General features: G+C 37.0%; 1 protein-coding gene across 2 annotated transcripts in view; it reads right to left on the bottom strand.

Annotated features, from left to right (window-relative positions):
* The window catches only part of LOC124159383 (dual oxidase maturation factor 1-like), a 324,286-nt gene that overhangs the window by 150,753 nt on the left and 161,198 nt on the right, over positions 1–12,335 (bottom strand). For both annotated transcript variants that reach the window (XM_046535158.1, XM_046535157.1), the window contains one exon: positions 11,194–11,533. In XM_046535158.1, the coding sequence (XP_046391114.1) occupies positions 11,194–11,358 (165 nt within the window). In that variant the 5' untranslated portion in view covers positions 11,359–11,533. The remainder of the gene's footprint in view (positions 1–11,193; positions 11,534–12,335) is intronic.

Raw genomic sequence — 12,335 nt, 5'->3', positions numbered from 1 at the left:
CCCTAACAAGTTCCCGAACTAACCAAGAAAGGCGCCCATGTTTTTATCACAATGGCGATATAATTGACTCTCCCTTTCTGACGACAATATCAAAGTTTTCTATTAATATTGAAGTTAGTGAATTTCAAACATTCCAATTTCAATGTTTTGAGTATCTCTATGAACCTTTCTTCATATTAAGAGTTTTCAAAGTTCAAATTATTTTTTATTTTTATACTAAGATTTCCACTGATTATTACTCAGTTGGTTAAGTTTCCCCAGTTCCAGGGAGTCTTTGCCAACTGTGTTTTTAATTTTTTGAAAACGTTTTAATAAAATTTTACTTAAATTGTATTTTTTCACACATTTTGAAAGTAGAGACTAAGACTAATGGTTTGAGATGGCGTATCTTGAATTACAAGAAACTAGTTGAATAAGAAAGCAAAGAGGCAAAATTGCCCCGGTTTACGGTAATTTCATTTGTTTGGGAACAACGACGCGTTCATGAACAGGGAGGAGCTAATGAGTGTTTTGGAAGAGTTTAAATAAAAGGTTAAAGAAGAGTCTGATATGTAGTGAAGGGCTTTACGGTGCCGAAACGTGGACACTTAGAAAGGAGGGCAAGAGAAGACTGAAGGCATGTGAGATGTGGGTATGGTGAAGAATGAAGAAGGTGAAGTGGATGGAGTGGAGGAGGTATGAAGAATTGCTGGACATGGTGGGTGAGTAGAGATAGCTTTTAGATGAGATACGAAGGAGACAGGAGTGAATGGAGTGAGTACCTAGCGGGGAGGGGATGTTGAAAAAAATGTTACTTTTAGAGTGTTAGAGGGTAGAATTTTGGGTAAACGAGGGAGAGGAAGAAAGAGGATAGGATTCTGATAGAATGATAGGTAGAAGGCCTTATTGTGAATTGGAAGTACATGAAGGAAGGGGAGGTTGCCAGAATGCTTCTTAAGTACTCCATGAAAGCCTGCCTTTATTGGTAAAATACTTTAAAAATAATAATTCTTAGGCATAAGAATTAATAAGGGCAATAAATAATCGCGGGTTTTAATTTTTTAAGCTCTACTTCCAAGAAATAAAACACCTTCATTCACCGCTGACAAAATGGACGGATGACCACATTCAGACCACCACCATTTACAAAATAGTGGTAGTTGCCCATATTATTTCAATTGCAGTGTTGCATCGCTTCCGCACCATTTCGCATGTAGTTTCTAATTACGTTCTAAAAACATTAAGAGTTGACATTTACTATTCTGAATCATTAAATTTCAAGCAAATGTGAACTAAGAGACAGTCGTCTCACAGTTACCAAACACTAATTGATGCATTTATTGAGGAAAACTCCCAGGACATATTCGAACGCAATGAGATGCTGGTCACATCAGAATGATGAGAGATGCTACGTAGTTGACGGGAGTCCATTTTCCTCATTCCATAAAGGGCTCTTTACCGTTTCAGGAATAAGACCATTTTATGAAGATGGCGCTGGAGTCCAATTAAAAATAAAATTTTGAGGGAAAAAAACTGATATTCCTTGTACTGAGAGCAGAGACAGGGAAAGCTAACGCATGAAGGTAATTTACAAAATAGCATTCGCTTTCTATCCGCGACTAGCTGTTCCCCTCGCCGCATCCGCCAGAAAAAAAGTATTTCTCTGGGTCATAACATCTCGTTAAATCTTTATCAAGCCGGGTAACTCAGGAGCACGTTTAAAGACTGGTCACTTCACTCCTTGACATTTCATTTTCTCTACGACTTTCCCAGGCATCCGAATAGTTTATTTTCTTCCTCGACAGATCAACAGACATATCCCACACCAATCACCATTGACGGCGCACACTTTCTATTCCATCTGATAGTGAGCGCGACCTTCCCTGCACACGCCTGAGCTCGTATTTCAGAAGGGAAAAATATTTGCCAAAATAAGGTTTAGCGACGCCCGCGGCAAACTTCCCAAGCTCTGAGGGAGCAGCTATGGCATTACTTAGACAATGAAGATACGTGGAGATCAAAAAAGGAGAATGGAAATTGAATGAGACGACATACCTTCCCCATGATTGATTAGATGAACAACCAAGAGAAAACATGTATAACGACAATAAGGCTAAGTCGGCATGCTTCCAGTAAGAGCCCAGATTTTGTTCAAACTATTAGCTCTATACGAAAATGCTTTCATTCCTTACGCTACATATAACGGCATTAAAATTGGTTAAATATCTACTTCTTGAACCTAAAACGAATTATCTCCTACCGTGAATATAGTATGATATAAATCCGCTACTGTCATCTACTATGTCCAAGGAATAATTGTACAGGAAATGTAATGGGAAATGTTATCAGGCCTCACAAAGTGATTTAATGGAAAGTAATAGAAGGTATTGATAGGATACTTCGACAATACGCCCATTAATTTTAGATCAACTGAAAGAAAAGAATCAACCTATCGCGTAAACTCAATAATATGTAATGTAAGTCTTTTCAGGTTTTTATGCGTTTTTGTAAATCAAATCAACATATTGAGTAAAGAGTGCATATAGTTATCAAAGTTAAAACGAAAGAATGAATAAGCAGTATATTTTACAAAAATTTACTTTTTACTCGCTCTCCTTGGTGAGTTAATGACAGAAAGTCAATTTAATCGAGGAGGATTGATTAAAAAGTGTGATTTAATAATAAACGCATGGAGGAGTCAAATAATCATCATTAAATTGCGAATGAAATTTACCTACTTGCCTATTGATTTACCGCCATTTTTATATTTTCACTTATAAGTTAAAAAGTTCCACATATTGGTGAATGAATCTGCTAGTTTTCTCGGTTTTGTATCTCGATTTTATCCACCAGTATATGGTTTAAATAATCCACCGTATCGATCACAGCGCCTCAATTTTAAGTGCACAATATATAGCACGTGCACAAAAATACTAGCTTAATTCAGGCATCAAAAGATAAAAAAGTATGTCACAAATTGCTTCAGTTTAAAGTCAGTTTTTTAGGCCTAAAAACCCTCCGGAATTTTTCTATACCATGAGAAAAAACAGACATCCGCGTAAAAGTGAACGGAAACGTTATTCTATTGGTTATAAAAAATCAACAGTTTAGTTTTAAATCCATTTTCGTGGATACAATCGTTAGACTATATCCACTAATATCAGGCTATCGTCAATAATCCTTTTTAGCATTGACATCTCACATTTCTCTAATTTTTCAATTCCATTTTTGACCCTTCTACTGGTTGTCATGAGAAGCCCGTCGCAGGAAGGGTGAGGTTGATTGAAATGCGGTAATACCAGTAATACCCCTGTGGAGAGACGGCAAGACGACGGATATATCAGCCATGTTCGTGCTGATGATGCTGCTTGGAGGTGAAATCGTGGAATAGAGCCCATCGGCTCCCTAATTATACTAATGAAGGTTTCGAGAGCAAATGATTTTCCCGGAAATATTACATAACTTCTTCCACATCTTCTCGTAAGGTAATTCTATTCCAGTCCAGATCACAGTCTTGGATGAGAAACCATAGTCGAGGAACGAAAATCTTCCCCAACCGTACGCTATGTGTTTAAGGTTTTGCCCGTCCAAATTTTCGTCCAACTTATGAAACACATTAAGCCCATTAGAAATATTGGTTCAATACAAACCACTGAATGGATCAACTAACTCAAAATTGATATTCAAATCTTCATTGTTCACTATCTATGTCTCCTAGGTTCATCGGCTGAAACCTATGTTCACTATCAATCCACGCCTAGAGTAATCATCTGATTTAGGTTATTTTACATTTTAGCGGAAGGTGCATATTAGAATACCCCATATTAGCCATAGACTCCTATACTAAAATTTTGGTCTTTTCTTAGAGTATTATTGCTCGTTCATCTATTCACAAACTGTTCTAGTTCTTCCTCGTCCTCAATTGCCGAGTTTCCTTCAGCCTAGAATTTGAATATTCTCATCTTTCAGCAGTTTATTCTTCCACCATATGAGGACCTTACTACTTGATCTTAAAGTAACATATTCTGACTCCCCTTTAGAGCCCTTCATCTTGAAATCATTTATCATGCATGCCACTGTGAATCTTGGAATGCAGAGGCAGTAGAATAAAGAGTGTCGGAAAAAAATTACCGACGGATTAGTGAGAAAGAGACAATAAGCCCGGAGAGAGAAATCCCGATAAAGACGTCCGGAAATATCATCAAGGAAAGAGTTTTTGATGAGAACTTTTCGTTGCTGAATAGAAGAATCTACGCAGTACGTTTTTCAAACACTGTCCGCCTCAATAATTCTGCATTAGAATTTTAATCTAATGTTATAAAATAGCAAGAAAGACCTTGACTGGATTGCATATAATAGATAATAATAATAATTGAGTATGTCGAAATAAGAATTAGAGTGGATGGCATTGAAAATGTACACCTAATTAGACAAAGTAACGCAGGTTTCTGATGTATTATGATTGATCACAATAAGAGGAAACGAGATGTGGGTCAATGGTAAATATTATTTATTTTTTCCAAACTTTGCCAACGTTTCGGACATTATATTTGTCCATCCTCAGGGCTATAAAAATGATAATTTATGATACAAAATTAGTTAAATACAGGCAATTTTACAGTTGTTATACATTAAAATACATGGAAATACATATTCAAAATTTACCTTTAAGTCTGATGTTTTTATTTATTTATTTACAATTTGGTTGCTTGGATTTCTTTCTTTGTTGGTTATGTCATTTATTAAATTATAAATAATATTTACAATTGACCCACATCTCGTGATCTAAAAAAAATATATATATATAATAAGGGGTCGTGAAGCATAAAGTTTGAATAAGAGGAAAAAGAAACAATTTATCCTTTATAATTACTCAAAAAAATAATAGACATCAACCTTCCTTATTTGATATGAATATAATTTGCGAAAGTACAAGTCAATTCGTCATTAGAACACGTTTCCTGTAGCAAAACATGTAAATAGTTTTTATGAGAGTACCTTAACTAGCTTTGGCGGTTATTTTATCACCCAACATATCAAGGGGTCGGGTTAAAAGATCTATCATTCCTAGATTAAAAAAATCTATCATTCCTAGATTTTTGCTATAATACTCTCATTTTAAATTTTGATCAAATCCATAAATATTTTTAATTTTTTAACGACCAATTTCAGCACATTATTATCAAGTCTATATATTTAAATGTTAAATTACATAATAATTTCGATCTTGTAAATCAAATTTTTTCTGCAAAATAGTTCTGTTCAGTTTGCCACTAAATGATGGTTGGAAATATTTCAATATATAACGATGACTCCGGCGCATAAACATGAAGAAATTCTTCGCACCAGACCTGCGATGACCGTTCTAGATATTTCCAGAAGTGAAAATATTCACTCTCGTGCACTTGGGGAAACACGCCCAAGAAAGAGAACCTTCTTCCCTCAACCGTCCACTACCATTCCCTCGTGTATCTCTCCTTCACTCTTTCTTATTAATACTCGCAGCTCCAGTTGCCTCTGGCCTTCCTCCCCCTCCTTCCCTCTCCCCTCCCACAACTCCCTTCCCCTCACTTTCTCTCGCGGACGACCTTAGCTAACGCCTCGAGTCACACCGCCACAGCAACAAGAAAGGGAGGAGAAAAAAGTAGGGGAGGGGGAAGTACCTCACCCCACACTCACCGTTCTCATCCTGAGCATCACCATATCGATTCCTCCTCACACTTCTATGTCCATTTCTGCCTTCCACCTCCGTCTTTCCCTCCATCCACCGCAGCAGGTGTACACCCACACGCAAAAAATCTCAAAGGAAGTCTTTACATCATGGTTCTAACGAAAATTTTGGTCAAAAATGAGGCAGTGAAACTCGTATTACCATTCAATCTGAGATTTTAAGAGAGATAGTGTGAGCTCAGTGCACCGTTGCACTTTGAATAATAACAATAGATGGAAGCTTATATCTTTCGAAAGAAGTCTCCATTTAATATCTTTATGTTTGGATTAGTTAAAGCGACGTAGAAAGTAAACTTTCCATACGCTGTGGTGTAATAAAATTGAACAATTGATTGTACGCATCATTCAATTCTTTATCCGAAAAGCTTATTTGGATAGGTCATGGTAGAGCTACTCACAGTTTGAGCCGCAGATACATAAAACTTTCTCGGTCACCGAACATTGCGAGTACTTTTGTTTAGAGATGATCAAGGGCTTCACCTGGACTTGAACCCGGGAAATCAATTAGAATCTCAACACGCAACAGGCAGCTACGCTCGCCAAAAATTATATCCCTGTGACTTACTTCAAGAACGTTTTCAAATTTTGTGAATATATTTTTTAATATTTTTGATCCAACAATTTGATCCCTCAATTACATACGAGTGGGTATGAATTAAGTAGCTAAAATATTTTCACTAGCAGGTGAATGTTGATAGCAATGCTAAATACCACTGTCAAACACATCGATGGTAATTTGATTTTACCGGAGAAAAAGTAGGGCTTCACTTGATGACCCTTCAAGAACGTTTTCAAATTTTGTGAATATATTTTTTAATATTTTCACTATGTATCATATAGTTACAACAATTTGAACCCTCAATTACATACGAGTGGGTATGAAGTATGGAGCTAAAGTGTGGAGTAAGTAAGATGTATGGAGTATTTTCACAAGCAGGTGTATGTTGATAGCAATGCTAAATACCACTGCCAAACACATCGATGGTAATTTGAATTTACTGGAGAAAAAGTTGGGCTTCACTTGACGACCCCTCTAAACCTGTAGTCAAGATAACTGCGCCTTAGGTATTTATTTTTTAGTACCATTTGTATTTTTTGAAACAATTAATTACATTCAGCAGTAAATTATAGTTGCTTTCTCGCAGCACTATCACGTAGCACTCCTATTCTTCTATCTATTGTCTACACGCACGGGTCCTCCATTTTCCTTCTTCTGAGATCGCAACGGGGTGGTGAGGATGCAGGGGGTGGATGTGGGAGGGCAGAGTCACGCGCGCCTGGCGAAAGGGGAAGGGACTCTCGCCGCGCTCGGCGTAAGCGTGGTGATCGATGGCCCCCATTAATCGAAATACATTATTTTTTCGAGAGGCTAATAAATCCCGGCCAAGCCTCGATTCCAGTGCACTTTCTTCGCCCCGTTTGAGTCGCACTTTTGGTCGCCTCATCCCATGCCCCCGCAGACCCGCACAGCCTCTCAATTTAGACCCGCTCTTTCGAGGAAGTCCTGGCGTCACCGCACGATTCAAAATACACACGAATTCAAAAATCTTGATAACAATTGGTCCGTGGAAGAACAACCAGACACGTTATTAATTTCATTTACGTGAATTTTGATGATATTTCCTCTAAATAATAGAGATTTACACGTTAATGTTTGAGGAAATAGCATTTCAAAATCGTAAAATTTCAATTGTCTCTAATGGATATGCTTGTCTGTTCAGCGAAAAAATGTTTTATAAACGCCGTTATAAATTCCGTTTTCATATGAAGCTGATAAATTAGAAATTAAACTAAGTAAGGACTCAAAATGGATATTAAGTTAGTAATGAGGCTTTGGCACCTCATCATATATTTTAGCAGAGCAAATAATTGCTGTAACTGACGCATTTATGCACAGGTTGAACGAATGGCGCTAAAGTTATTTCAATAGACAGGAAAAGAATTATTTTAAAATATATTGATTCAATTTATAGCTTTTTTTCAAAAACAAAAAAATCCGTGTTTGAACAATCGATCCGCGCCACAAGTTTTTGAATTTTATAGTCACGATTAAACAACCTTGAGAAAAATATTCAGCCATTTAACATTCTTATTAGTAAAAAGTCAGATTTAGACTTCGCACTAACCAAGCAGATTATTCCAAAGAGAACTCAGCAATATTTTCAACAGTATGGCCAAACTATGGTTAAATCGCTTATAGCATGAATTTACGAGTAGTCATTAGGTACTATGGCTGTGTGCCTGCGCCTCATCATTCAAAATAATAATTGTTTTGTAATAACGCACCTTATTTTAGTTTTACGTCAAAATGAAATTTATGTTCAAGCTAAATCCAATATTTTTTATTACGCACGAGCAAGAGTTGCTTTTACTCCTCATCACCGCGTATACAATTTGCAAATACAATTACTAATAAAGTGCTGAAGGACGAAAAAATAGCCGGGCAATCTCAGAAATTTTCAGGCACGCGATGTGTTCTTGGTTTTTGCGGCTGTTTTCTAAAACATTTCGATGAGTAGTTGTATAATGTTTTTTCCTACTTGTGTTCCCTCCCCTTCCATTTACTCTTACACATTCTCATCCACTTCCCTCCCACTCCCCAGCACTTTCTCTACCCTTCATCATTCATGAACATGTGTGCGTCCTGAGGTGTTGCGATCATGGAATGTCCGGAACTGCGCAAGACGTTTCTCCCCGCCTCGGAGCATGTTAAACACCGCTCTTTACGGGCGTGACAGCCATCGCTGCCACCAATCGCATCGCCTCCCAGCCGGAAGGAACGAGGAAAATAAAATTCAACGATGGGCAGGTAACGAGGGATGTAAAAGCGCATAGATAGCTGATTTCTCATTGGTTAAAATATTTAACGCATTCAAAATATATTATCTTGCTCCCCCTGGAACTATAAGTATTATAAGAACAACATGAGCGTGTCATTGTTTTGATTCTGCTTTGAGTTCGGAGGTTTCTACTGGCATGGTTACTTCTTGTTTAAAATAAATACCAAATGCTAAGTTATGTAATTCATGCATAAATTGATGTGTCATTAATGCAGTTTTCTTGAATTAATATTAAATACTCGTTGCTGCTACACCTCAACTAAATTTTAATGTGAATTCACCGATACCACTACTTTTCAATAAAAATAGTGGCTGATTAATCTTTACATTTAGAAGTGTTTCCTCTCCTCTTTTGATTGCCTTGGAGCAAAGCTGCTCTCTAAATGTTCATAGCTTTATCAGCATACTACAGTAATTATAACCATAAGACCATCTCTGCAACACAGATGAGGTTATAGCCAATATATGTAATGCCACGCATTATAAATCTCTAAAAAACATGATGCTTTTGAAACATTATCCATGGGAAAATTTTATAGGCCTGAAATTAAGATGTAACATGTGTGGACAAATCAATCACCTCCTACTTCGTAATTAGAATGAAATATAGTTCAATTTGAAATATATAGAATGATATTCTAATAACTCCGAGCAGAAAAACTGCACAATAAAGTAAAAAAGTAAGCATTACCCAGGAGAATATTTTCCGCTACCATTAGGTCATATATACCGATGATGTAAACTACAAGGTTCGTTTTGACACTAAAGAGAACCATGAACAGGATTTTTTTCTCTGAGATGTTATTTAACACTAAACCTTTCTTATTTATGAATTCCTTATTGAGGAATAATGACAACCAGTTTTATGGGAGACGCAGTACGGAAAGAAAGAGGTTTGGATCGAGATCCGTCATAATTTGACGGTGAAAGTGCACATAGAGGTACTCATTAGTGCAATATAAAAGTGAAACGATCAGCTTTTAAACTTTCTGTGAAAGCTGCTCAGCAAGCAGCACCTATAATATTTTTATATTTTCACTGAAAGCTGCTCAGCAAGCAGCACCTATAATATTTTTCGGTGCAGTAACTTCAATACCTATATCTATTATATCTCACTGTCACAGAACTGTAAATTCAATGCAACACACTCCTGCCAGACGAATCATTTTTTGCATCACATTCTGAGCATATTCAAGTATGTCTATTGTACTTCCGCATTCGATATGAACTGCCTATTTTGGTACGGAAAACATTCGCGGAAAAATTAAGGGATTCGTTAACGACCACTGACTAACTATACGAGGAATATAATTTGAAAGAGAGCGATTAAATTTTTAAGCTCTAAGACGCAATATTAGGTCTCCTAATAATTTGTTATAATGAGGAAAGGCAGAATAAAAAATTGGTGCGCTAAATTTGTCTCGGTTCTGAATTAGATAGTTCTAAGAGCAAACCTTGTAAACTGCTTGAAATTATTTTACTAGCAAGGATAACCGTTGACCGACCATACCAGTAAATGAACTAAGTAGCAGCGAGAGTAGCGTTTCATGAAATTTTATAATTTCTGCAACATTGGCAAATATTGAATCATGTTTTATGTCATAATAATATGTTTCACTATCATAACACATACCAAGACTAAATAAAGGTTTGCATAACACTGCGGTAAAACAAAGACGGTCATATATTTAGAAATAAAGATGTCTAGAAAAAAGGAAGAAACGGAGAGTAGTATACATAATTTAACTGAAAAATTTCATTCCGCTTGCGGGGAATGGTTGCAGCTAGAGAAGGAATAACTGCAGTTATTTTATCAGATACATCTGGCATACTAAATAGACTGGGAAAAAATATCGACTACCAAGTTAAAGTCACCCCAGTATCTCGCACCACTTTTTTGCATCCATGAGTATTTTCTTTTACTATAGGGAAACCTCTTTTGTAAACTCTTTGATTTCATTAATTGACAATAAATACATCAAGGATGACTATTAGTTTGAGTTTCCATGATGATAATTAACAAATTACCAAAATCTTCAAGTGGATTTTCAAAAATTAAAAACAAAATAAAAGTGGGGTAATTCATTTGTAATCTCCCATTATTCCAGCCTTTATATCAACTCACCAACCTGTCTGTTTGTTTGTCTGTTTGTCTGGTACAAATCTTGTAACTCAAATTTGACTCACTTCCTGTGAAGCAAAAACGCTGAAATTTTGCACACTTCTTCATTTCCGATGACAATACATGAAAATATAACTTTTTCTCTCCAACCCCCCTTTAACCACCCCCCAGTCAACCTATAGCCCCCCAAAACATGTTTTTGATCTAAGAAGTTCCAAATGGTCGATTTTCGTGTTTTGCGACCACAGTAAAAGTTATCCACTTTAGGCATATCCACATAGTAGGCATTTAAAAGCATAGGGGTGGCATTTTGAAACATAGGGGGCTTACCATTCACTGAAAATTTAATAAATATAGTGACTTTTTTAATACGTCACTTTTGGTTTTTCGGGGTCACTGAGTTTTTTTGCTTTGTGTCATATATAAACGTTGCTCATCCCCTGTAATCTAAATATAAAGGCTGGTTAAAAAAAAAAAATTTTATAAGAGCTTATTTTACTAAATAAGTATTTGAGCACTCACCTCTTTTCTAACACCGGGGAATATGAGGAGGAAAGCCAGAAAGATGGCGAAGAACACGACGCACACTGCAACCATCTGAACGTCGCCAGTGACGGGCGTCCGGTTGCTGTAGGCGTACAGCGTCGGTCCTCCATCGCTCCTGAAGGCGTCGAACCAACCCTTCATGGCTCCTGGGGCGGACGCTTGAGATCCACTCTTCGCGAGAACTTGCGAGGACGCCCTTTACACCCCTCAAAACACCCCCAATCACTTCAGTCCCTCTTTGACACTTTTCGTCGCTTGAGCGGCTTAGTCACGAATCCGGAGGAGAAGTAGGCTGAATCACGACTTCTGTATCCAACTGCAAGTGAATAAATTGACATTCCATTAATATATTTGAGCACTAGTAAAATACACTCATGAAATAAAACATACAATCTAGCAGCTTTAAATATTTAGGAGTCCATTTATCTAAGAAATTTAGGATGGGGTTTAAACGTAGAGCACACAATCAAAATATCTTTTAAAGTATTGCACTGGGTGATGAGAAACCTCAGAGGAAGCACTAGGGCCACCAAACAAATGGCCTATACAACCCTAGTACGACCTACATTAGATTACGCATCTCTTGTCTGGGACCCTCATTTTAAAGGAGAGGTCAAGAAATTGGAGAAGGTGCAGAGAAAAGCTGCTAGGTATGTGTTGGGAAAGCATAAAAAAACGGAAAGTGTTTAAGAAATGCTCAGAGTTCTAAGGTGGGAGAGCTTACAAGAGAGGAGGAAAAGAAGCAGGCTATGTGGCATGTTTAGAATAATGAGTGGGGAAAAAGGATGGAAAGAATTTGAGAAGGACATATCAAAACCCAGCTTTGTTGGAAAAAATGATCACCAGTTCAATATAAAGTGCCAATCACAAAGGACAAATGCGCAGCAGTTCTCCTTCTTGAATAGGACCATAAGGGACTGGAACGATGTACCAGCAAAACTATTTGAGTCCTTCCCGAAAAATTTACACAGTTTTAAGAAGTGGTTGAAGAAGTAGGGACCAAGGGCTTTTTATAATGTTTTCTATTGTTTTTTTCAAATGCTTTCTATTGTTTTTTCAATGTTTTCTATTGTTTTCTTTCATCATATGTACATGTTACCACCAGGAAAATGGCCTAG

The sequence above is a fragment of the Ischnura elegans genome, chromosome 5 (genome assembly GCF_921293095.1).
Source record: "Ischnura elegans chromosome 5, ioIscEleg1.1, whole genome shotgun sequence".
Lineage (NCBI taxonomy): Eukaryota > Metazoa > Arthropoda > Insecta > Odonata > Coenagrionidae > Ischnura > Ischnura elegans.
This window is presented reverse-complemented; position numbering and strand designations above follow the sequence as displayed.